Source organism: Muntiacus reevesi, chromosome 6 (assembly GCF_963930625.1).
Source record: "Muntiacus reevesi chromosome 6, mMunRee1.1, whole genome shotgun sequence".
Classification (NCBI taxonomy): Eukaryota; Metazoa; Chordata; class Mammalia; order Artiodactyla; family Cervidae; genus Muntiacus; species Muntiacus reevesi.
Genome location: NC_089254.1, coordinates 30,135,404 through 30,163,085, shown reverse-complemented (window position 1 = coordinate 30,163,085; position 27,682 = coordinate 30,135,404). Strand labels below are relative to the sequence as shown.

General features: G+C 37.0%; 1 protein-coding gene, 1 long non-coding RNA gene and 1 other non-coding gene across 7 annotated transcripts in view; 2 read left to right on the top strand and 1 right to left on the bottom strand.

Moving 5' to 3' along the window:
- Window positions 1-26,756, bottom strand: NUP42 (nucleoporin 42). 4 transcript variants are annotated; one of them, XR_010663643.1, is made up of 9 exons: window positions 26,540-26,756; window positions 23,910-24,138; window positions 22,455-22,549; window positions 17,172-17,248; window positions 16,341-16,427; window positions 13,900-13,984; window positions 11,545-13,259; window positions 1,547-1,718; window positions 1-614 (listed from the first exon to the last, which is right to left on the bottom strand). XR_010663643.1 is itself a non-coding variant. In XM_065938785.1 (8 exons), the coding sequence occupies exons 4-8, from the start codon at window positions 22,528-22,530 to the stop codon at window positions 12,682-12,684; spliced, it is 903 nt and encodes a 300-aa protein (XP_065794857.1). In that variant the 5' UTR covers window positions 22,531-22,549; window positions 23,910-24,138; window positions 25,975-26,097; window positions 26,206-26,336; the 3' UTR covers window positions 7,411-12,681. The 4 variants fall into 4 exon arrangements, 3 of the variants coding, with proteins under 3 accessions (XP_065794857.1, XP_065794855.1, XP_065794856.1); XM_065938785.1 differs by lacking the exons at window positions 1-614; window positions 1,547-1,718; window positions 26,540-26,756 and adding exons at window positions 25,975-26,097; window positions 26,206-26,336 and having other exon boundaries at window positions 7,411-13,259; XM_065938783.1 differs by lacking the exons at window positions 1-614; window positions 1,547-1,718 and having other exon boundaries at window positions 7,411-13,259.
- LOC136171312 (small nucleolar RNA U13) lies at window positions 11,047-11,151 on the top strand. The gene has a single exon (XR_010663851.1). It is a non-coding gene; the product is annotated as a small nucleolar RNA U13 (small nucleolar RNA).
- Window positions 26,638-27,682, top strand: part of LOC136170532 (uncharacterized) — a 46,101-nt gene continuing 45,056 nt past the window's right edge. For both annotated transcript variants that reach the window (XR_010663645.1, XR_010663644.1), the window contains exon 1: window positions 26,638-26,761. This is a non-coding gene — a long non-coding RNA (uncharacterized lncRNA). The remainder of the gene's footprint in view (window positions 26,762-27,682) is intronic.

Genomic DNA, 27,682 nt, shown 5'->3' with positions numbered 1-27,682 from the left:
GAAAAGAAGCCTAACTGGTAGTAAGACCTTTGCAAGGTCAGTTTCAGTGGAATGGTGGTTGGGAGGCAAATCAGAATGGGTTGAAGAGTGAGGCGAGACTGGGTTGCGGAGGGGAGTGATCAAGTGAAGTGAACATTCAGAGAAGCATGGCTATACAGGGAGTAGAGAGCTGGAGTGGTGGCGAGAAGATGGAGAGTATTTGCATCTGTTTCCCCACCCTCTCAAGCAAGGAGACTTTACAGCACGTGTGACATTTCTGGGAGACTCCATAAAGTGGGGGAGTGGATAACTAGTGGTATCACACAGCATGTGTGAAGCGCTGAACTTGTTGTGCAGAAGAGCACGACCAATGTCCTCTTGGATGGCTTCGAGTTCTCTGTGAAGCATGAGGAGGGATCCCTCCTTCAGAGAGAAGCTAGATCAGGTGACCATGGAGAACAGCTTAGGTGGGAACAGGTGCTCAACACCCAGGAGGAACTGCGGATTCCTGGGCAGTGTCACCGAGAACGCAGGTCAGGACTCACAGTGCAGCTGTCTGTAGCAGCACTCCGCCCTGCCGGTGTGACGGTCACAGAAGACAGGCTCCTGGGGGTTCAGGTTGACTTTGCAAGCACCTGGAGGAAGGGGGTGCAGAAGAGGTACATATCTTTGAGTGACTGGCTGGGGACTTCCATGGTGGTCCAGTGGTTAAGACTCCGAGTTCCCAGTGCAGGGGACCAGCGTTTGATCCCTGTCCAGGGAACTAGATCCTACATGCTGTCAACTAAGACTCAGCACAGTCAAATAAATAAATTAAAATGTTAAAAAAAAACAAAAGTGACTGACTGATGGGCCCTGGGATCTAAGCTAGACAAAGAAGCCAATGAGGCCAGAAGGTGCCTCAGTCACTTGGGGATAGTTCTCTCCTCCCAGACAGAATTTCATTTCCTCACCTTTTGACAGCCTTTACTCATTTCTATCTCATGTTGGGCTTGTTAGAAGCTGCTTAGTCAGTTAGAAAGCTGAAGTTGTTTCTTAAAGTCACCTCTGTCCACTTCTGCCCCGACCAGGGAGCTGCCTAAGGTGGTACTTTCTGCCAATAATTGATTTTATTTTTTTCCTTTTCATTTTGATGCGATTTAGCTTCTGTGGTCAAGCACAAAAACTAGTATACAGGGCAGATGGCATCTTCAGAATAGTTGGGAATCCTGTTTCTCTGGGTCTATGGGTTGTTTCTTTGTGTGTATGTTTTAATATTATTCATTTATCTATTTGTCTGCTCTGGGTCTTAATTGAATCATGTGGGGCCTAGTTCCCTGACCAGGGAGGGAACCCAGGCCACCTGTATAGGGATCATGGAGTCTTAGATACTAGACCATTAGGGAAGTCTCCAGTTTCTTTGTTTTTGAAAGTATAATTATTTTTCTTATTGTTAATTGATCTAACAGATATCAGTTTGTTCAAAATAATAATACCAATAATGTATCTGATAATACATGTTTATGCATTTATATTACATATATATGTATAAGGATCTCTTGTTTTAATGAAAAAAAGCACATAAGACCTGAAGCAATGTCCATACTGGACTGGTCCAGGAGTTCACTGGAAGGGACTCATGGAAATGCTGCTGATTAAGCTCCCAGTCTTCATGGCTCTTATCAATGTGCATTTTCATTAACAAATATATCATCTACTATCCTTTGAAATGTGAATAGGTTGTTTTCTATTTTCTGGACCTATGTTGTGGGAAGGAAAGCGGGGAAGGATAAATCAATAAGACATTTCAAAGAACAATTTAGCAAACTCTATTAAAAAGAAAACTTTTCATACTTTCAACTCGGCATTTCCGTTTCTTACAAAGTACTCCCACAGTGCAAAGATGTATGCTCTAGAATGTCCTAGTAAAAGACTGTTGGCCCATATATAGGGGCCTGGTTAGGTAAATTAAGGAATGGACACACAATGGAACACTATATGACCTTTGCTTCCCTGGTAGCTCAGATGGTAAAGCGTCTGCCTACAATGTGGGAGACCTGGGTTTGATCCCTGGGTTGGGAAGATCCCCTGGAGAAGGAAATGGCAACCCACTCCAGTATTCTTGCCTGGAAAATCCCATGGACTGGGGATCCTGGTAGGCTACAGTCCATTGGGTCGCAAAGAGTCACACACGACTGAGCGACTTCACTTCATATGGCCTTTAAAAACAGTGACGTAAGCTGCCCTTGCCTTCTAAGATGGCCCACATGCTGCCCATGGAATGTGTATCTCTGCTTCGTTTTCTATGGCTTGCTCTTGAATTCTTTCCTGTGTAAAGCCAAGGATTCTCACTTGGGGGCCTATCCCAGGAAGTTGTCAGAGACCTGGGACATGACCATCCCCTTGGGACCAATTTTCCTGCAATAGCTTTACAAAGGAAGCAGAAGAAGATGGTTTTCTCTCCCTCCCCACTTTTCCTTTTGTTATAAAAATGTAGCTCACTTAGTTCTTGGGGAGGAGCTCGCTTGCCTGCCTGCTTCTATCATTCACAAGTATCCTATATTAATAAACCTACTTCTTATCTAAAAGAAAAAAAAAGTGAGGTAAACCTGTATGTACTGACATGGAAGTTTCTTCACAACATTCTGTTCAGTGTAAAGATGCAAAATAGCATTATGGCATTGATAACGATAGTTACTATTAGACTATGTATAAGGAATAAAGATTGAAGAAATGTACACAAAAGTGTTAAAGACAATGTTATCGGGAATGCGGAGTATACTTTTCATTTTATGTATTTCTACGTGGTCTGAATTCTCTATAGTGAACAAGCATAATTTTAGTGACTAATGGAATTTTTGAACATAATTTCTCTGCTAAGCATGTTACATTAATTATTGGTCACACAATGAATAGGTGGTGTATATTACCTGTTCTACAGATAAGAGGATTAGGAAAGTTAACCTGTACAAGTTTAGATTCTTTATCTAAAGAGATAATCTTTTCAAACTATGTATCATAAAGTGAATATAGTCTTCCCAGGCCCAGCTTCTCTTTTTTTAGAAGCTGGCTCTTTTGGCTATTTCTCCTTCCCATTGTGATTTCACTTCTCTCTCACAAATATTAAAATTCATTTCCTCTGGGAAGTTACCACAGACTCCTGGTTCATTAATTTCTCTGTAGCATTCTGATGTACTCACCACTGTGCTTTTGCATATATGCTACCACTTGAGCTGGTAAAGAATCCGTCTGCAATGCAGGAGACCTGAGTTCAATCCTGGGTTGGGAAGATTCCCTGGAGAACGGAAAGGCTTCCAATTCCAGTATTCTGGCCTGGAGAAGTCCATGGACTATACAGTCCATGGGGTTGCAAAGAGTCGGACATGACTAAGCAACTTTCACTTTCTACCATTTGAATTTGCATGGTTCTAGTCTCATTCACAGAACACACAGAAGAACTATACAAAAAAGATCTTCATGACCCAGATAACCACGATGGTGTGATCACTCACCTAGAGCCAGACATTCTGGAGTGCGAAGTCAAATGGGCCTTAGGAAGCATCACTACGAACAAAGCTAGTGGAGGTGATGGAATTCCAGTTGAGCTATTACAAATCCTAAAAGATGATGCCGTGAAAGTGCTGCACTCAATATGCCAGCAAATGTGGAAAACTCAGCAGTGGCCATGACTGGAAAAGGTCAGTTTTCACTCCAATCCCAAAGAAAGCCAATGCCAAAGAATGCTCAAACTACCACACAATTGTACTCATCCCACACACTAGTAATACTCATAATCCTCCAAGCAGGCTTCAACAGTATGTGAACCGTGAACTTCCATATGTTCAAGCTGGTTTTAGAAAAGGCAGAGGAACCAGAGATCAAATTGCCAACATCCGCTGGATCATCAAAAAAGCAAAAGAATTCCAGAAAAACATCTACTTTTGCTTTATTTACTATGCCAAAGCCTTTGACTGTGTGGATCACAAAAAACTGTGAAAAATTCTTCAAGAGATGGGAATACCAGACCACCTGATCTGCCTCCTGAGAAACTTATATGCAGGTCAAGAAGGAACAGTTAGAACTGGACATGGAACAACAGTCTGGTTCCAAACTGGGAAAGGAGTACGTCAAGGCTGTATATTGTCACCCTGCTTTTTAAACTTATATGCAGAGTACATCATGCGAAATGCTGGGCTGGATGAAGTACAAGCTGGAATCAAGATTGCTGGGAGAAATATCAATAACCTCAGATATGCAGATGACACTACCCTTATGCCAGAGAGTGAAGAACTAAAGAGCCTCTTGATGAAAGTAAAAGGAGAGTGAAAAAGTTGGCTTCAAGCTCAACATTCAGAAAACTAAGATCATGGCATCTGATCCCATCACTTCATGGCAAATAGATGGGGAAACAGTGAGAGACTTTACTTTTGGGGGCTCCAAAATCACTGTAGATGATGACTGAAGGCATGAAATTAAAAGACACTTGCTCCTTTGAAGAAAAGTTATGACCAACGTAGATAGAATATTAAGAAGCAGAGACATTACTTGACCAACAAAGGTCTACCTAGTCCAAGCTACGGTTTTTCCAGTAGTCATGTATGGATGTGAGAGTTGGACTATAAAGAAAGCTGAGTGCCAAAGAATTAATGCTTTTGAACTGTGGTGTTGGAGACTCTTGAGAGTCCCTTGGACTGCAAGGAGATCCAACCTGTCAATCCTAAAGGAAATCAGTCCTGAATATTCATTGGAAGGACTGATGCTGAAGCTGAAACTCCAATACTTTGGCCACCTGATGTGAAGCATTGACTCACTGGAAAGGAACCTGATGTTGGGGAAAATTGAAGGTGGGAGAAGGGGACGACAGAGGATGAGATGGTTGGATGGCATCACCGACTCAGTGGACATGAGTTTGAGTAAGCTCTGGGAGTTGGTGATGAACAGGGAAGCCTGGTGTGCTGTAGTCCATGGGGTCGCAGAGAGTCGAACACCACTGAGCGAATGAACTGAACTGATTCTCATTCATCTTTGAGGATGAGTTCCAGGTGAGGAACTTGACACTTTGTTTAGAACATATGATAATCCTTCATAGCCTGTTTCTAAACCTTATCAGTAGAATTTAGGACTGAATCCTTAATGTAATACTTGCATTTGTTGGGTCCTTAATATTGATGATCATCAATTCCTATAAATCAAGCAAACTTTTTCTTACATAGCACTATATGTTTTCTCTACTGAATTATGTCTATAAATGTCCTTCAGTTGAGTAGCTTCTGAATTAATAATTCCAATAAAGTCATGTCTTCTTTTGACTTTTTTTTTCTTAGTGTAGGGGAGGTGTGAGTCATATAGAATCACTAGAAGTTTTCCAAATGAAAAAGCTTGATACTTACTGTGTTTAAAATAAATATATATATAATTCCTCTATTTCTCTGTTTCAGAGCTAACAGGGTTAAATGCTGCTTACATTATAAGTGACCAAGTAAATAAGAATAGATTAAAAAAAAAAGAATAGATTTCCAGCTGGTTGATAATATGTGGTTGAGAAAAGAACCTTAAGGTAACCAGTTATATTGATTCTACATTATCTTCCTCGTCAGGTATAAGTAGAGAGATAAACACATACTTTCCCAAACAAGTGAGTCAAAAATAACATGGTCTACATCCACAGTTGGTTGTCCTTGAGAGCAGTTGTACTTCTTGTACTTTAGTACCAGAATGACAAGTATCATCAGAGTGGAATATTTAATTCAAGATTTGGAAACAATCTGAAAAACTACTCAATTCATAGTGATTACTTCAGAAATCTAAAAGCAACTTTATAATACAATTTAGGGTGGGAAAGACTTCTTTTTTTCTAAATTAAATCTTTAAAAATTTGTAAATGTATTTAAAGTACATGGAAAAACATAGAAAATAATATAATGTACTCACCACCCACTCTATAAAATTCTACTACTGTCATAATGTTTTAAATTAAATAAATAAATAAATATATTTTTAAAAAATCACAGATAGAATGCTCCCTATATATGCCTTCTAAATCTCATTCTTTTTTTCCCTTTCCTGGACAACTCTATTCTGAATCTGGTGCTAATTTTCTCAGGCTGTTATTCCTTTACTATGTTTATAAATTTATAAACAACATATAGTATTGTTTTATACTCTATTTTCAGTAGTATATTAAAGCACCTGTGCTTTTTTGGCTGTTTATATGTGTAACTCAAGTTTTACAGATGTATCACATTATACCAAAGTGTATCTGTTACCTTGTGCATGAACTTCTGATTGTTTCCCATATTTTGCTACTATGAATAGTACTATTTAGTTTTATATGTCTCCTTTTCCCACATGCAGTAGTTTCTCATATATTCATGTGCATACCATCCTCCCATAAATATCATAAAAATAGAGACTCTGATTTGGTAGCTTTGGGATAAGGCTTGAGATTCTACATGTGTATTAAGTTCCCAGATGATGTTGATGCTGCTGGTCCTAGGACCACACTTCAAGGAGCAAAGGCCTTGAAGAGGAGTAAAAATTTCTAGATTGTAGAGGATGATCATCTTTAATGTTACTAGATATTGCCAAACTGTCTCCGAAGTGCCTACACCCATCCACACTCCAGTCAGCAGCTCACAACAGTCTCCAAAATACCACATCTTCATTAACACCATCACTGCAAGACTCTGATTTTTGCCAATAGACAGTAAGTGGTATTTTGTTACATTAATTTGCCAAGTATTATTGATTTGATCAAATTGTATTAATCTGATGAATATTATTGAAGTCAGACCTCTTAAGTTTCTTCTGCAATAATTTTTAACATAAACTAATGTCTGGGTAAAGAAAATGTCTTCATTCATCTGTTTCGTACTTTAAAAACAACCTTGTACAGCCATAGCCAAGATTGTCTTGAGACTTTCAGGCTAGAAAGATGAATTGCTGAAACAGATGGATGACCGGAAGGTGGAGCTGTACCAGCTGCATGTCTCTGAACTGCCAGGAAGCACAACATCCAAACTCTCTTAAGACTCGAGTTGTTTGCAAATCTATTGCCTTTGTTCTCACTACCATTAATCAGACTCAGAGAATCTTAGGAAATTCTACAAGAGCACAAAGTATAAGCCCCTGGAACTGCAGCTCAAGAAAATATGTGCTATGCACTGCCAGCTCAACATGCATGAGGAGAATTTGAAGACCACACAGCAGCAATGGAAGGAATGGTTGTGACCACTGTGGACGTACATGGTCAAGATATGATCATTGTGGTATCAACAGAAAACAAACTGGCTGGGGGAAAGAAAAAAAAGAAATGCTGAAGGGAGTCCTTCAAGTTAAAACAGAAGGATGATGAAGAACAACGAAAACCAGACAAAAATATAAAACTCCCTCGCAAAGGTAAAAATATAGATAAATTTATAACTATGTAGTGTTGTAATGTAACTGCATATATCACTTTTAAATCTGGTATGGAATTTAAAACACAAAAGAAGCATAAAAAGTAATTATATATCTATGTTAATAAACATGCAATATTAAAATAGGTAATCTTTCTCAAAAACAAGAAGTGGGTGAGGCAGAACTGAAATGGAGCAGTTTTTATGTGACGGAAGTTAAATTATGTTTAAAATATATTATAACTTTAAAACACTGTATGTAATTACATCAGTAACCACAGAGAAATTATAGAATATACACAAAGGGAAAAGAGAAGGGAATCAAAATGTGTCACTAACAACAACAACAACAAAAACCAGCATAGCACAAAACAAGGCAGCAGGAAGAACAAAAAAGTTATAACATATACAGAAAACAATGAACAAAATGGCAATAGTAAGTCTTTTCCTGTCAGTAATTACTTTATACGTAATAGGTTAAATACGCTAATTAAAAGACACAGATAGGCTAAATGGATAAAAAATAAGAACCAACTAATAGGTTGTCTACAAGAGGCATGCTATAGATCTAAAGATACACATGCTATAGATCTAAAGATACACATAGGTTAAAAGGATGGAAAAATATTCCATGAAAACAAGCATCCAAAGAGAGGAGAAGTGGCCATACTAAGATAAAACAGACTTTAAAACCAAAACTATTATATGAGACAAAGAAGGACATTATATAATAACAGCATCAATTCACCAGGAAGATATAACAATTATAATGTACATGCACCTAACATTAGAACTCCCAAATATATAAAGCAAACATTGACAGAACTGAAGGGAGAGATAGACAGCAACATAGTAATAGTAGCATATTTCAATACTTCACTTTTAGTTATGGATAGAACAAAGAGGAGATCAATTAAAAAAAAAACAGAGGACTTAACACTATAGAGTAGCTAAACCAAACATATACTGAGCACTTCACCCAAGAACAGCAGGATACACATTCTTTTCAAGTACACATGGTTGTTCTGCAAGGCAGTCCACATATTAGGCCACAAAACAAGTCTTAACAAATTTAAGAAGATTGAAATCATACCAAGTTATCTTCTCTGACCACAATGGAATGAAACTAGAAGTCAACAGCAGAAGATAAAAACACAAATATGTGAAAACTAAACAACACATTCTTAAACAACCAATGGGTCAAAGAATAAACCACAGGGAACTTAGAAAATACTTAGAAACAAACGAAAACAAAATACAACACATCAAAACCTAGGCAAAAGCAGTGATAAGAAAGCAAAAGCAGTGATAAGAGAGGAGTTTACAGAGATAAATGCTTGCATTAAAAAGAAGAAAGATCTCAAATCAATAATCTAATTTTACACCTTGAAAAAAAAAACCTAAATTTAGCAGAAGAAATAATAAAGATGAAAGGAGAGTAAATGAAATAGAGAATAGAAAAACAGTGGAAAAATCAATAACCAATAAAACCAATTGAGTGTTTGTGTCCTTTACCCAAATTCATATGTTGCTGCCCTAACCACCAAAGTGATGGTATTTGGAGGTGGGGGTATTTTGAGAGATAATTAGTTTAAATTAGGTCATGAGGATGGCAAGCTCATGACAAGATTAGTGGCCTTGTAAGAAGAGGAAGAGAGAGAAATCTATTTCTTCATGCACATGTACCAAGAAAAGGTCATCTTAGTACCCAAGAAGACAGCTATCTGCAAGCTAGGAAAAGGGTTCTCACCAGAACTGACCATGCTGGCACCCTGACATGGACTTCAGGGCTCCAAAACTGAGAGAAATAAATGTCTATTTTTTAAGCTACCCTGTCTATGGTGTTTTATTATGGTGGCATTAGCAGACTAAGACATGGTCTTTTAAAAAGACCATAAAAATTGGCAAATCCTTAGCTACATTAACTAAGAAAAAGAGCTAAAAGATTTGAATAAATTAGATTTAAAAGAATGGATATTATAACTGATGTCACAGAAATAAAAATGGATTTTTATAAAAGATTACTGTGAACATTTAAATATCAACAAATTAGATAACCTAGAAGAAATGGATTGATTCCTGGAAGCATACAAACTACCAAAACTAAATCATCAAGTAGTAAAGAATCTGAAAAGACCTACAGTAAGGAGATTGAAGCAGTAATCAAACACTGACCAACCAGGACAAGATGACTTCACTGAAGGATTTTATCAAACAATTAAAGAATTAATACCAATCTTTTCAGAGAACTGAAGAGGAGGGAACATCCCCAAACTCACTGTATGAACCCAGCATTGTTCTGATACCAAAACCAGAAAAAAAAGGCACAAGAAAACTGTAGGCAAATATTCCTGATGAATAATGATACAAAAATCCTCAACAAAATACTAGTATACTGAATTCAACAGCACATTAAAAGTATTTACACATGATTAGGTGGGATTTGTAACTGGAATGCAAAGATGGTTCACCATACAAAATCAATCAATATAAATACACATTAACAAAATGGAGAACAAAACCCATATGATCATCTCAACTGATGCATAAAAAAACATTTGACAAAGTAAAAACTTTTTCATGATAAAAACACTCAACAAACTGGGGAAAATAAGGAAACTACTCCAACATAATAAAAGCCATACATGAAAAGGCCACAGCTAATATCATATTCAATCATGAAAGAAAATTTTTCCTTTAAGATCAGAAACAAGGCAAAGATGCCCCCTCTCACCACTACTATTCAACACAGTACTGAGTGTCCCAGTCAGTGCAATTAGAGTAATAATAATAGAATAATAATAAATAAATAACAAGCTTTTGCCCATTGACTACAGAGTGAAACCCAGGTCATTTAGAAAAGCTGTACTCCAATATATGAATCTACCAGATTAACCAACTTCCTGTTGTTGGACAACAGATTGAATTCTTTTCTCTTACGAACAATACTTGAACAATACATACTCTGTAGCTAAACCATATTATACCTTTTAAATAGTTTTAATTATTAGCTTCTCTTTCTAATTAGCTCTCAGCTGTTATACTTCTGTCTTTCTGTGATCAAATAATCAAGCTAGTTAGATCATTTTACTTGTAATAAAACCTTATGCAATTCTGTCCCTTCCTCTAAGTCCTAGGGAAAAGGGGCAGCCGTTGTAGAAGCTGTGAAATGGGTCTGTCTGTGCCTATTTGGGAGTATACTTTCACTATGACCAGTTCTGTCAGAATTGGTTCTTGCCTCACTGAATAAATCTCAATCTTGTACCTTTTGGTTGCCTCTTCCCTTCACTCCTTCTTAGGGTCTTGAAACTTAATCTACCTTTATGCAGGGTTCGTTCCATCAGGGTAAGAGAACTCTAGGAGTCAACTGTAAGTTGAAAAAAAAAATATTGGAAAGTCCTTATAAAGAACTTGAAATCAAAACAGGAACTTAGGGTCTACTTATCATCTCTTTACCAAGGATGGTTTCAAACATACACCTCGTGCTTGCTTCGGCAGCACATACACTAAAATTCAAACATACACCTCTTATTTGGAGTGCTGGGGTTCCAAAACTTAGAGTCATAAAGTTCTTCAAGAAGTGTAACAGAGAATCTGGATCCCCTGAGGACCAAATCCTTTGCATATATGCCAAAATCATGTGGTGCATATATCTTTAATAGGTAAGATTTTCACTTAAAAATCAGTTCAGATCCTTTTGTAGCTCATGAGTGTGATGACTGGGTGTTCACGCTGCTGCGTGACATGTGCCTCCCTCCAAACCTTGTTACGACCCTGGCCCAGTACCCGTCTGACGTTAAAAAAAAAAAAATCAGTTCAACACCTGATCTGTGTAAAGAAACTGTTCTCGCAGTGCTAGTTATATATTTTCTGAGGCTTGAAAAAGGAACACAGAACTCTTGACACGTATGCTTCAACTAATGACGTCTCTGGCTGTTTGGATCAACCATATATATAAGATACTACTCCTTCAATCTGAGGACACAGAGAGACCCAAACACATCTGAAAATTCTAATAGAAACTCTACAAAAACAGCTGGTGAATCCTCATCCCTCTATATACACTATTCTTGGGGGGAAGAGATTACTGATAATTTTAATTTCCTTGTTGTAAGTTTCCAAAGTTGTTATAATAAGCATATTTTATAAAAAGGCTTTAAGAAATACACCAAAAGGAATAAGAGCATACCTTAATAATGTAAATGGAGGTGGAAGAAAGCCTAGACTTGTTCTTCAATGACCTTTTTCCAGTTATAAAGTTAATTCTCTGTTACTTGAAAAGAAAAAAGCCTAGAGAAGACGCATCTTGAATACTTGTTTTAAAAAAAATTATTTTCAAAAATGCATCCTGAAAAACAAGCTTGATCATACATATTATTAAACTTGCCAATAATGTTTAATTGGAAAAAGTTTCCTAATTTTTCGTGATCTTCTTTTAATTAAAAAAACAAAGTACCACATGTACATGGTAAAATATTCAAACAGTTCAAAATGGTATATAAAGTATTTCTCCTAACTTGGACACTAATTCTTTTCCCAGTGGTAATCATTATTAGCAAGTTTCTTATTCTTCCAGAAATGTCTTATGCATCTACAAAGGATATATATATACACATATGCTCTTCATCTACATGAGATCATAATTTCTAGTCCTCTTACAATCCATCCACTTGATGAGACAATGTGAGGAAAAAATAGAATTACATAAAAATTAGGCCAAGATAAAAACTAGCATGAAATTGTTGACAAAAACTCAAATGGTTCGAGACAACCAAAACTGAGGAGGAGAAATTATGAGGCAAAAATGCTTCTTAGTTACTAAAAATAAAAGCTTTTACCCCTTTAAAAATTATATTTCTCTCTTTAAGAGAATCTTCTTTAACACAAAAGTCACCATGCTACTGATGTTTATTCAGCAGGCAGACTAAACACTTAGGCATTTTTTCCCTACTGGTTCTAGAAATTATCTCTTTCCTTAAAAAAAAAAAAAAGTTTAAAGGTAAAATTTTAAATGGTAAGAGTATAAAGTGATACAGAATGAGAAAAGTATTCAGTGCACACTGACAGGTTTTTCAGTTCCATTCATCATTACAGTAAAAAAAAAGAAAAAAATCTGTTGCTGAGTAGTTTTTGTTGTTTTACTTAAATAGCTAGTGTCAAGGAAAAAATGTTAAATTTAAGAACTCCTAATGTTATTATTGAAAATTTATACTTTTTATAAATATATATGCATATACACGTGTGTGTGTGTGTATTCCTCCTCTTTCATATGAACCACTCAAAACAATTTTAAAAGCTGATCTTTTCTGTATTTAAAGTTGCCCTTTTAAATATTTAGAAGTTCCACAGGTGGTGGCTTTAATGGAATTTTTCCCAGAGTAAACTTCTTGGATTGAAATTGTTCCAGTTCTTCTGCTGTTAGTTGATCCTTGGCTGTGAATAATGCATTATCTGTTGTGGCACTGCCAAGTGAGAAAGACAGAGAAGTGGGTACAGTGCTGTTTCCGAAGATGTCACTGGATGACTTAGAGAAAGCAGTGTGAGGCGGTGAGCCTGAGCTACCAAAACCAGCTGCAGAACTGCCACTTCCAAAGGCTAGGGCCACTGGAGATCCAACAGGGCTTGCTGCCATAGAAGGCGAAAATCCTGAAAATCCAGATGATCCAAAACCAGAAGCTGCAGGGGTTTTAAATGAAAATGAAGCAGCAGATGTGATTTCGGGTTTCCTAAGGCCAAAAGTCGGAGTGGCAGCAGGGATGGCAGAACTGGCAGCGGGCACAGCTCCAAAGGCTGGAGTATTCCCAAACACAGGAGGACCTCCAGAAGGGGCTGTAGCAAATCCAGAGCTTGGCTTAAAACTAAAATTCTGAGCACTGCTGCTGCTGCTGCTATTCACTGGAAAACCTACAAAAACCAGAAAAAGAAAAAAGAAACTATTAGTCAAAAAATGTAGCTATATTACTACCTTGCCCCCATCTTTTTCTGTTCTTATTTCTGCCATGTTTAGATGATGAGAAACTTACTGGAAGGAAGAAAAGTGAAAATGAGAAGTTAGGACAAACTCACTAAACTCTGTTGGCCTGTCTTTCTGCTACACTGATCTCATTTGCACTCTAATTTACATTAAGAAGGTAGCTCTTGAGAACTCTCAGGGATTAGGGAGTGAACCTTCACTTCAGCTTGTCCTCGCCTCTCACTGGAGCTGTCACTTGAAGATAAAACTATGCTGTTATGTATAGGAACAAGAAAGTCCTCATAGGTGCTGCTACCACAGTTATGTAGTCCTATGAAACTCTAGAAAAACCATTCCTAAAATATATATCTAAAATCTGAGCCATAGAGTCTTTCAAAGAATGTGCCCATTCTGGACACCATTTCACAAATGCTAGATGAGCCAAATTCTTTAAAGCTCTATTATGGAAGGTGGTAGAATTTGCAAGGGTGACTTAAAATGGCACTAGAGACACCTTCAGGCTTTGTATTTGAAACCCATAAAATCCCATTTTTCTATATCAGTCAAGTCTTGCATGACTCTGTCACTTACCTGGTGACCCAAATGTTACTGTTTGCCTATTGCCAAAACCAAATGAAGGTGCTGCTTGATTCACTCCATCCTGTAAACTGGAGAGCTATTAAAAAAGAGGTAGGCAAGTGAATAATTCTCAAGTACTTTTTCTGTATACTTTTAGCCAAATTAAAATTTTCAAATGTGTACTCTAAAATGTCTTCATTTTGTTTAACATAGAAAAATGCCCACAAGTGAATATGCATAGAAAAAATGGGCCTTTCTCAGGGAGTGCAGAGTGATTGTCTGGCTGATGAATTGTGAGTGTTTTTAATTTTATTTATGCTTTTAAAACATTTTCTAAATGTCTTCAATGAATACATATTAAAATCAGAAAAATACTTTTTAATTCTAGATTTCAGTGTCTACAGGTTGATCTGCATTAATCAAGAAACCTAGATACAAGGTAAGGGATCTTTACAGGCTACCCCAGTTGACTTACTCAAATGCTTGACTCGAAGTTAATTCACAATTACATTATTAAAAGCTTACCAGTAAACTCTATTAAACATTCCCTATTCCCTTAAAATATTTTATGTTCTTGCTATTTTCTGCTGTAGAAATATCTTTCATCTCTGCTTACTGAAATCTTAATCTCCTTTTCAATGAACTTTTCACTTAATTCTGACCTCTAATAAGTCCTTCCTCATTAATACAAGCATATATTATTTCTTTCATTTGAAAACTCTATTGGCATTGTTTTAAAAAAATAGTTTATTTGGCTGCATTGGGTCTCAGTTGTGGCACTCAGGATCGTTTAGTTACAGCATACGGGATCTAGCTCCTCAACCAGGTATAGAACCCCAGCTGCCTGCATTGGGAATGCAGTCTTGGCCACTGGACCACCAGGGAAGTCCATAGCATTTTTTAAAACTCAACTTTATTGAGGTATAGTTTACATAAAATAAGATGCACCCATTGAAAATGAGTTTTCATAAATTTATAACCATCACTACAATCAATATTTAGAATATTCCCATCACCCATAAAAGTTCTCGTGCGTCCATTTCCAGGCAACCCTCTCCCAACCTCTGGTCCCAGGGAACCACTCATCCACTTTTTATTACTAGAAATGAGGTTTGTCTTTTCTAGAGTTTCATATAAACAGAATCATATAGTTTACAGTTTTTAGCTTTTTTTGGGGGGGGGGGGCTAGCTTCTCTCTCTCAGCTTGTGTGATAAACAAATTATCAAATAAGGAATGTGGATAAACAAATTATATCCATATAATGGATTAAAAGAATAATTGGACATAAAGAATTGATGCATGGTAAGCCAGTCATAGGTGGGTTATTCAAGATTCTCACCTACAGAAGGGCCCGTTGGAAGCTGTCAAAGAACACAGAACTTCCAACCTTGAAGGAAGCTCCCTAGTTCTCTGAACTCAGTTACTTCCACATTAGCATTGGTGATGGTGGGCCACCTCTCATCTAGAGAAAAAATACTTCCAAGAAGTCCTTCTGAATTCAAATGGCATGACAACAGCTGAAAGGCAGAAGAAACTAGCTTGCACAAGAGTCTAGTCATTTACAAGCAGATATTTAAGGAGTAGGGTACTGGGACTTTCAGTCATTCACTAAGTTCAGGCAGCTACTATTCTCACAGTTTTTTTCAGAAAGTACAAAGAAAAATCACCTAGGAAACTGGAAATATTAAATTCTAAATGTAAATATTTTATTTAAAAATAATGCTCTAAAGAACATTTTATGGCGGTAGAAAAATAAACTTTATCAACAGAGATAATGAATATGCTGCAGTAGTATCATGCATCTTTGGGAACAAGTGCATATATAACTCCTAACAGCATTTCTGTATAAGACAGGAACTTATGGTAAGTGTCCTTTCGTCACCAAAGTGTGTATTAGTCTACATGTGACTTCCCTGGTGGTCCAGTGGTTAAGAATCTGCCTTCCAATGCAGAGGATGCAGGTTCAATCCTCGGTTGGGGAACTAAGATCCCACACACCACGGGGCAACTAAGCCCACATGGCTCAACCAGAGAGTCTACGTGCTGAAACGTAGATACCATGTGCCGAAACTAAGACCCAGTGCAGTCAATAAATAAATTTTAAAATGTGCATTCATATCATTTTTCAAAGCAATTTCTTTTTAAATGCTGATAAGCTGGAATACTTCAATTTATATTTTATTTCCCAATTTTCAAAACTAGTACTACCAAAATTAAGAATCTAATCCTAAGAATAGTTTTAGAAAAGCATAATTATCCCTGCATTTCTGACTAAGGAACAGAGAGAAAGGAATTCCAGAACCTTGACTCTAAATGATAATATATTATGGTTCTTGAGAATGTGTGTATCCTAATTCTTGACAGAGAATTATAGTTTTGTTTCATAAACCCAAAGTGAAATTCTGCAAAAAGGCAATAGATACTTCCCTGTAGAAAATTCTCCAATACTCACCAAAGCTATTGCAGTTGATGTATTTAGACTTTTCAGTTCATTCACCCTGTTCCTCCACTGATTTATTAACTGCTGGACAGAATTTAACTGAAGAAAGAGGACAGAAAAATAATGTGTCAGTAGTGAGTGTTTAAGGTAATCTCTTTAACAACTTCATGTCTTTATTTCCAAAGTCACAATAAATTTATAAAATATTTTTATGGCCCATAACTTGTAAAATTTGCATTGACCTACTCCTACTTGCCACAGACACTCTTGCTGTAGACCCCTTTCCCTTTCCCTATTCTCCAGCTCCTTGTTAAGATCCCAAGTACCTGGCAGCACAAAGTTATTAATAGCTATATTTGGATGGGAGACAAACATGTGTACTGGTCAAAGTATATGATATTGACAGTAGACAAAAGAAAAATACAGAGTTTATGTCATTTCCTTTAAGCACTAAACTTATTCTCACCCAGTTTTTCAATTTTTTGATACTTGATACGTGAGAAGGCTAATCTGCACACAACACTGCATCTTATTTGTTTTTCTAGCAGTCATCATGATGTCTGCATGTAAGAGATGCACCATAAATGTCTGTCAAATGATGAAAGGGTATGATTTCTGGATAATTGGTAATAAAAATAAAAGCATTGGTAGTTACTACAGTCAAAGTATATTCTCATCACTTTAGATAACCAACCAATTGTAAAGAAAATAATTTAGAATATAAAAATAGTCTTCTGAAAAACATAGACTTCATCCACTTTGACAACACACAAGTGAGCCACTATAGAGAAGACAATAATTAACAGCTAACCTGTTAGTTAGATGAATAGGAAACAAACTTACATAACTCTGTAAGTTATTGCTGGTTAAGAAGTTATGGTATTCAAGTCTCAACTCCTCTGGTGAAATGTCTGTAAAACCTAAAGTGAGGAATCAATTGGAATCTTTAAATACCAATACTTTTGATAGTATAGTAAAATGAGAGGTGCTAGATAGGAAAATATGCTAATCTTGATCATTAGAAAAATTTCATAATCATAAGGAAAGAATTCAAAACCTAGACTTTATTTAATACAGTATAAAATTAGAATAAAACATAGTTTGTTATTAATATTTGAAGGGGTAAAACTTTCTAAAGATAAATGGAGTGGAAGGAATAATACAGAAAAGAAAAAGAAAGAGTTGATTACATATACATTTGAACTTATAAAAAAAATTCTGTATATTAAAAACTGTAATAAGCAAAATTAAAAGGCAAACAAAAAATTAAACTGGGGAAACCATAACTGCAACATATATGACAGGAGAAGAGTTAATGAGAATGTATAATTAGTTCTTACAAATCAGTAAGAAAAATAAGCTAACATGGGCAAAGATAATGAACAAGCAATTCACGAAACAACTCAAATAGCCAGTATACAAATGAAATTTAAAAGTTCAATTTAAAATTACAACTTAGGACTTCCCTGATGGTCAGGGAAGATTCCACATGCCACAGGGCAACTAAACCAATGTGCCACAATGACTGAGTCTGAGATGTAGAGCCCTCAAGTGCAACTACTGAAGCCTGCATGTTCCAGGACACGTGCTCTTCAACAAAAGAAGCCACTGCAATGAGAAACCCATGCACCGCAACTAGAGAATAACCCCCACTCACTGCAATTAGAGAAAGCCCCTGTGCAATAATGAAGATCCAACACAGGAAAAAATAAGTAGATAAAAAAAATTTTTTTAATAAAAATACAACTTAAAATAGATTCAATGTTTTATTTATCAGATTGGCAAAAATTAAAAATGGACAATTATTAATAAGGATGTGGTGAAATGGACATTCTTCTAAGTTGCCATTATGGAAATCACGGTAAAACTTTTCTGGGAAGAAAGCTGTCAATAAATGTCAAAGGCCTTACAAATGCTCATACCTTTTGATTCTAACAGAATTTCCAGAATTTGACCTCAGGAAATGATTGAACATGTAAACAAAGGGTGTTACATAAAAAAGATGTTCATTCTAGTATTTCTAGTAATAGAAACATTGAAAACAACAAGGCAGAATACAACACTAGGTTATGATTCCTAATTATATATATAATAAGAAATAAGTGTGTACATGTTTTGAAAGAAATACACTAAAATGTTACAGCTGTTAACTCTGAGATCAGTTGATCTTTATTTTATTTACATATTTCTGTATTTTTCAAATTTTCTATGGCAACAGATATAACTTCCATAATAGGAAAACTTTTTGAGGAAAAAAAGGAAGAAAGAAAAATGTTCAGAATATTTTTCTACAAAGGATTATTGGTAACCAGATACCACTAACTCCAAAGACTCCTACCTTAGAATAAACCTAAACATTCAAATCAGAACCTTGTATTTCTCTTGTTGCCCGTATCTAATTAATAAACCTCCTGCCAGTTCTAGCTCCAAAACAGAACACGGATTTGACCCATTCTGTCTCCACCGCAAATAACTCTCAGTCAACAGCAGCTGTCTCCTAACTCATTTCCCTTCCTCTATTTTGTGCCCCCAACCCCTGTTCCGAGCAAGCCATTTCTTTTCACATAACAGTCTAAGTGAGCGTTTTCTAATCAGAATACATCCCTCCTCATGCTCAAAACTCTCTGGCTTCCTAGTAAGTTAGGCCCAACACGATCTGGCCCCTGGCTGCCTCTCTCCGGCCTAATGTTATATTACTCTTTCTCTTGTTTATTCTCCTCCAGCAATTCAGGTCACACTAATCTACAAGTATGCCAATCCTGTTTGTTCAAGGGGCTCTGTACTACCTATTATATGGCCAGGAACATTTCCCCTCAAATATTCCCAGAAGACACATCTCTTCATTCAGGACTCAGTTTCAATACTGCTTCCTAAAAAGAGATAACCACTCTATGCTCTATGTAAAGAAACACTGTCCCTCTGGTTACTTTCTCTTCCTTCCATCAGTCACTCATGGTGAACCACAAAGATAGAAAATGATCTGGGTGACTATTTTCTCAATTCTTTCAAAGGTAAGTATAAATACAGTATCATTCTAGTGGCAAAGGAAAAATTAACTCATTATAAAGGATGCCTACAGACAGTGATTCTCCTACTTTCTGACTTCAGGACCCTTTTACACTCTTAAAAATAATTAAGGATTCCAGATCTTTTGCTTACATAGGTTATACAAATCAATATTCACCAAATTTGAAATGAAAACTGAAAAATGTAGAAAATATTAATTCACTTAAAAATAAGAAATCATGGAGAAGGAAATGGCAACCCACTCCAGTATTCTTGCCTGGAAAAGTCCATGGACAGAGGAGCCTGGCGGGCTGCAGTCCATGGGGTTACACGACTGAGCATGTGTGCACGAGGGTGGAGGGAGATGGGTTGGTAGCAATAAAGTGGTAGAACTAAAAAAAAAGAGAAATCAATGTGTCGACATAAATGAAAAAACTATTTTCCAAAACAAAAAGTAAAAATTTAGTGAAATAAGTGGCAGTGTTTTATGTTTGCAAATCTCTTTAATGCATGGCTTAATGAAAGATGCTGTATTATAGTATCTGCTTCTGCTATTCAATCTGCTTCACTATGTTTCAATACATTGCCTGGTTCAAGTATATAAAGAAAAACTCTTCTCACACAGATGTGTAGCTGGGAAAGGATGACTTTAGTGGTCTTTTCAGATAATTGTGGATATTCGTCTTTGGTACAATACCAAAACTTGACAGGCAATAGTTTCTTAAAGGTTAGCTATAATGTGGACTCAAATCATATTAATGATACATTAAGGAACCAAACTATTAACTAGTTTACCCACTCCAGTATTCTAGCCTGGTTAATTCCATGGACTATATAGTCCATGGGGTCACAAACAGTCAGACACAACTAAGCGCCTTTCACATCACTTCACTTAGAATGAATTTTTCAACCATGTACAATTTTGTAACTTCACACACTGGTCATTTGGAAAATATTGGTTCACTGAGTTATCCAGAATTTCCAAATGTTAGCACATGTCATCTTACAATAGAAAAAAATTCGTATTTGTTAATGTTACTCTATGTGTGCTTCCCATTTGCACACAGAATACTTAAAAGGTGTACCCTTATAAAATTAATAACTTTTACCTCTTCATCAGGGACATTCTTTTTTAATTTTTTTTCATTTATTTATATTAGTTGGAGGCTAATTACTTTACAATTTGTAGTGGTTTTTGCCATACATTGGGATGAATCAGCCATGGATTTACATGTGCTCCCCATCCTGAACCCCCCTCCCACAACCCTCCCCATCCCATCCCTCTGGGTCATCCTAGTGCACCAGCCATCAGGGACATTCTTAAGTGAAAATGTCATTAAAAAATTTTTTTTTATTGACTACTATAATCTACTAGTAGTTTGTTGTCTGTACCTCATCAACAGCTTTACACCAACAGTACAAATGTCAACACAGTGAAAATGGCAATTAATGTCTCAGCATTATTATGAAAATATTTCTAAACTTGTATAGCCCCTAAAAAGGATCTCAGGAATAGGGTTGCCAGATTTAGCACACACAAAAAAAGGATGTCCAATTAAATTGGAATTTCTGACAAACAAATACTTAAAAAGGTAAATATATCCTAGCAGTCCAGGGGTTAAGACTTCGCGCTTTCAGTGCCAAGGGCCTGGGTTCAAATCCTGATCAGGGAGTGTTAACACCCCACAAGCCATATGTTAAGGCCAAAGCCAAAAAACAAAAAAGTAAGTATGTCCCAAACAGTACATGGGATATCCATATACTAAAAATATTATTACTTATCTGAAATTTAAATTTAACTGGACGTCCTATATTTTATCTAACAATGCTGCTGAGGGATCTATATTTTACACTGAGAACCACTGCTTTAAGACATTCAGTTCAGGTCAGTTCCGTCACTCAGTTGTGTCCGACTCTGCGACCCCATGAATCGAAGCACGTCAGGTCTCCCTGTTCCATCAAGTTTATTCAAACTCCCGGAGTTTATTCAAACTCATGCCCATCGAGTCGGTGATGCCATCCAGCCATCTCATCCTCTGTCGTCCCCTTCTCCTCCTGCCCCCAATCCCTCCCAGCATCAGGGTCTTTTCCAATGAGTCAACTCTTCGCATGAGGTGGCCTAAGGATTGGAGTTTCAGCTTTAATATCAGTCCTTCCAATGAATACCCAGGACTTATCTCCTTCAGGATGGACTGGTTAGCCATGTCCAATCCTGAAATTTTTAAAAAAGGCTTAACACTTATTACCTTTACAGAAAAATCATTATTTAAAATTATTTATTTGTATTGCTTATAACCTCCATCCCTCAAGAACATAAACTTCATGAGGGATGGATCTTAGCTATCTTACTCACTGCTATATCCCTACCACCTAGAATGAGGCCTGGCAAAAAAGAAATTCAATAAGTATTTGTTGAATGATTAGTAAATAAATGACTAAGGAGTGGTGTGACACAAGTGCTCAAGAATGAGCAGGCAGAGTAGAGACAGAAATTCCAGAGTTCTGAGAGACTGAAAGGGCCCTCGTTTTCCAATGACTTCCTGTTCAACTTCACAGGGCCTAGGACCACCCAGAGCAGGCTTAGAAAACTGTGGTGGTCTAGCTTTCAGCCCCAAATGAGTTATGGACAAAAGAGAGTGGGAAAGAAAGGAGTATTCTAAGGCTCCGTAACTTCAAACATTACCTCCAGAAGAGGTATCAACATGCTTTATTAAAAATAACTATCCTTAGAAAAAAAGAGGAAAGAAAGAGAACAGAATGAAAGCCTAATGACAGGCATATGATTCTTCTATTCTCTGCAGGCAGCTTAAGGTTCTGAAGCAGTATCTACAGGGAACCAAGATAGCAGAGTCTCTTCTAGGCTTACAGAATTAGGAACATGGCGAGTGGCAAGTCCTCATTTTACTGGTTTTCTTACGGGATCAATATATCTTAAACTATATCTTCCAACCTCACTCTCTGAATTACAAAGTTCTGGTAGAATACTTAGGTATTTTAAACAATTTTCAAACTTCCCTAACTGTGGTTAAATTTTTGGTTAATTTCTTTTTTTGACCTGGTCTTGGTTTTAGAAAATAATAGTGGTAAAACACATTTTAAAAACACATAATTTCTAGTTACCTGAAATATTCGGTTTCTTTTTCACTGGTGAATAAACAGAAAACATCCACTGCCCTGATGATTCCCAAACCTCCATATCTTTAACAATTCCTTCCCTGAAAAAAAAAAAAAAATGGCAAAAGATCTATTTCTTCTGTTTGGTAAAATTTATCATTGATAACTTTCAGTGATTGTTATAGCAAATATATAATTTTAGATTTTTCCACTATCTTTTCTGAAGTGTCCTTCAAAGCAGAAGTTGACAAAAATATGAGCTGTACTTCATGATTTTATAAATATTATAATATCAAAGACATTTATAATTTTGGTTTTCCAGTACACTGAACCATTAACCAATATATTTATTGAGAACTCACTATAGTACTATATATATCTTAAAGAACTGAAATATAAAATACACAATATTAACTTTAACATTTTAAAATTCCCAATATTAAACTTTAACTTTCTCTATTCATTATAATTAACATCAATGATCATTTAACTGGGAAAGAAAGAACCAGTAAATAATAAAGAACCATAAAATATTTAAGTAGGTAGGACTTCAGAGATCATTTTGTCTAATACTCACATTTTGCAAAAATGGAACAGACTCATGTCCATGGTTAATTTGTTAGAAAAGTCATGGATATATTCAGCTCTAAGTTAAATATTTCCCTCTTACCCAGAATAGCACAATTAATGAAGTAAGAATGGTAATTGATAATAAAATAATACTAAAATTTAGGATTTTTACAACAACATCAAATATAGGAAGGAATGCTTCATTTGTTTTATTTCACTTACTCAATTGTGTATGATACATGGCTAAAAATGTTTACAACTAGTTCTAATTTAATTATGGGATATAAAAGACTAATGAATATATTTAAGCTCTGTCCTAGTTGCTGGGAGCTGAGGGAACATTTATATACAGCCAGGCACTGTTCCAGCACCAGTCATAAATTCTACTACGCATGTTCTCAATAAATGATAAGAAATGTACTCCACAATAATGAAGGAAAATCAAATGAAATCAGTTTGCATGAGGTAACTGAAGCAAAAGTTTTATTACAGAAAGAAAAATAGAAGATGCTGTAAGTGACCTCCAAAATCACAAACTGCTTTAAATCACCTCATACTTTGTAAAGAACTCATAATTTAACAAAGCAGGATTACCTTAGAAAAATATTCACAGTACAGTATCATTGATAGAAAAGTGGAAAAAGAGTAATTATCCCCAAAAAGACATTGTACTGATATACAAGAATCACATTTTAAGTTGAAATAAAGTCTAGCATGACACCTGCAAAACAGAGATTACCTCTGATCATGGATGCTTTTTCTCCTTTTGCTTATTTTGATTTTATAACAATTTAATAAAGTAATAAGATTACTTCTTTTTTAAGGAAATATGGGTGTTTTTGGAAAAAAATAAGCAAATGGGTGGTAATTTTTCTGAAGGCTTTCACTTACAGAAGCTTCTTATCATCTTTCTGGTCATCAGAGCCAGGTGAAGCAAATGGGTTCTGAGATAAGCCAAATCCCCTGTTCTTGCTAGCGGACTCTCCAGAATCAAAAGCAGCAAAAGATGGCTTTTCTTGATCTCTGCTGCCCCCCCATGGTGTAGGTTTGGAGAAACTGGATGGCTGGATAACATTGGAATATCTCTGACTGGTGGTATTCCATCCTCTTCTGTTACTACCTGAAATAAACAACAAAATAAACAATGTTACTAGCAACTCATGCTTTCAATCTCTAAAAATTTCATTATATTTTGTCTTATTATATGCAGATATTATGTAAAGATTCGACAGGCACTACATGCCCACTCATTTTAAATTATAAAACTTTTCATTTTCAATTTATAGAATTAAGTGCAATATCAACAAAGGGGCTTCCCTGGTAGTAAAGAATCTGCCTGCAGTGCAGGAGATGCAGGTTTGATCCCTGGGTCGGGAAGATGCCCTGGAGAAGGAAATGGCAACCTACCCCAGTATTTTCACTTGGGAAATCCCATGGACAGAGGAGCCTGGAGGACTATAGCAGGTGGGGTCACAAAAGAGTCGGACACGACTGAGCAACTGAGCACACAAACACACACACACACAGTAGCAACAAATCACACCATGATCTCATTTAACAAGACTGAGAGGACTGTAAATCCATAGAAAAATTATATTACTAAATTCAATTGATATAAGTTTATTAAATAAACAATTGTTTGATAATGGAGTGGACAGAAGGCATGTAACCTATATCATAAGCTCCTTCTTGGTAAAAAGCTGTATCTCTTATCATTCTTTGTTCCCCAATTGGGCCCTGTATAGTAGTAAAATCTGAAAAAAGAGCAATGTATTAAGTTTATTGAAAAGATTCGATTCTACCTTCTGTCCTTCATAGATGGGTAATCTATTTGACTCAGTATTCTGAGAAAGAAAACACCTGTCCTCCTATTTTCCATATGAGAATTGTAGCGGTAGTTTACATATGAATAAAGTGCATTGACTCCCTCTATTATAAGCATATTTTTAATATTCTTATAACTATCAAAATAAGCCAAAAGGACTTTCTCCTTTCTGTCTCTATATTTAAAAAAAATCTTATCACTTCAACTATATTATTTATTCACAGCTGGGGCCAAGATAATTCACCATGTTTCTAACTGAATTAGGAGACATGCTATTAAATATGTATAATAAAACTGGAGTGATGGGAGATACACTCTTTTAAAAAATTCATCTCCCAATTCTAAAACTACTTAACAAAACCAAAGAGGAAAGAGGGCACAATGCTAGATCAGATCCCGCAAGTAGGGGTTAATAATATTGCATTTTTCTAAAGTTTGATCTTTTTTCCTTCACAACAGAAGAAATTCATTCCATCATTTGGAGATAGCTTTTAGCCTTCATACTCACTGATTCTGCAAGCATTTATTTATTTCTGGGCATTAGATACACTGTTTATTTAACTAGTTTTATTTACACTTTTAAAATCCATCAATCTATCCATTCAACATTTATTCTGTACTGTATTTAGAGTGAGTCTCCACAGAATGTTAAATATTACGTTTTGTTGTTCCTGGAAGTACTCACATTTGTCTGATCCCGAGTCCTAATTTTTGGTTTGGAATATTTCACTAGACTAATTGTGGGGAATTAAAAAAAGATTGTCTTCTAGAAGAGGTATAAAAGTGAAACCACAGTGTAACAAACGGTTTAAACGTCAGATGAGTAGCCGTACAGGAGGAAAGAGAAAGGCGAGGTGGTCAGCATCCTGTGGTACTTTTTAAGAACCAAGTTTCAGTTCTAAGAAAATCTAACTATTCATTTGACCTCTAAAACCTTGCATTGTACTATAGATTCACTTCGGATCCCTCCTCTCCTGGAAGACAGTTCCTTTGCATCATCCACAATTGATTTAGTGAAATATTCCAATTTCGACAATGACTTAGGCCCAGAAGGCAGGTCACCGTAGTCCCGCATACCTTTCCCTCAGAGCCCAGAGTTCTTAATTGAGCAGCCCACTCTCCCGATCTTACCTCCAATTTTATAAGCATGTGCATTTACATGAGGTTTACGGCTCTGTAGCTTTTATTAGATTTTCAAAGGAGTTCACGACTTCCCCAAAGAGCCCTGACTCTGACCCCACTTATAGCCTCTCCCTAGAAAAAAGTTTAGAAAAAAAAAATTACATTAAAAGCATCAACGGGAAAAACAAGTACGCAGAAAAGTTACAATGTTACAGCAAGGAGGCGTCTAGGTCGACCTACGCCAATTCTGGAACCACTGCCGTGCAAAGACTAGGTAGTTTTGATATGTAATTCCAACTTTAAAATTCGTTGTTTCTCACTGTAACCACGAATAACCTGCAGTCCGCTTAACAAAATCAGCCATAATTCCTATCAAAGGCGAAAACGTCAGTGGGCGGGGCAGGCGAGGGCACGGCGAGTGGACGGCGCGGGCACGTCCGCGTCACCTGACTGGTACGCCGCGGCGCTGTGCCCAGCGGCTGGCCCCAGGAGAGACGCCAGATCCTCGCCCGCCCGGCCCCACGTTAGGCCTTCCCCTGCTCGGCTAGCTGCGAAGGATTGAGGAAAACGTCACCTGAGGGCTGTGGCTGCCGTCCTCCGCCCGCACCCCTGGCGCCGGGATGTTCGTTCCAGCACCGGTCTCCGAAGCGGCAGCGGCCTTGAAGGAAGAACTGACAAATGGTCATGGCGACGGTGTCGCGAACGGAGCAGTCTTCACTTAGCACCCTCGGCGAGCAGAGCCCAGAGCAACCGGAGGTCCCGGCTCCGCTCCTGTGATGTCATCTTCTTGCGCCTGGTAAAGGCCCTTTCTCTATTGTCCCGCCCATAGTGTGATGAGAGGCGAGGATTTTACCCAATAAGATTTGAGAAGAGTGGGCCCGCCCCGCACGCCCTGAGCGCAACTTGGGAGGGCGGGATGCTTGAATGGTTTTGCGAAGAAAGGCGCTTAAGAGCTTGATGCAGGGTCTCGTTCGAAGTAGTTTGAGATCTCAAATGAGAGGAAAGTTGGTCAGGCAAACCAAGGACTTCAGCCCTGGGAGGAGTATTAGCTGTGGTTTGAGAAGTCGTATTTTCATTTGTAACTGCTTAGTAAAAACCTGGCCAGCCGTTTATCAGGATGGGTAACAATGTAAGTCAGTAGTAACGTGTACAGTAAGCAGATTAAGGACAAACTGCAACTAAAAAGTATAACAACCGGCATCTTTGGGTGAGTACTACATTCTTACACAGAGAAACTTTGTTCTTTTAAAACCCACGTGAACGTTGCTATGTGAACTTTTATCAGTAATAATGAAACATTCCACTCGTTGCCTAGTGGATCTAAGACACCTGACACAGAGAAGCACCTTCTGTTTCTAACCAGGTGCAGAGCTGAGGATAGGGGGATTCCTGAAAACAACAACTAGTACATATCCTCTTAACTTTGTGGTTTCCAAGGAAACATGACCCTAGATCCACTTCTCACTCCTGATCTGGTGTTCATACATCATTACACTGCTCTGCTATGCTTTGGGAGTATCAAAACTGTTTCATTTAGATTTTACCTGAACTCCACCTTTCCCACTAATCCTACAACTACCTTTTCCATTGTGTGGTGAGACACACTACAGTTCCTCTAGTGTGCCATCTCCTTGGTTACAGTGAGTCGATAGATCTGTTGGATTACAGGTTTGTCCCTGATAGTTTAAAATAAAAAGATTAGCCATTGTTCTTGCTC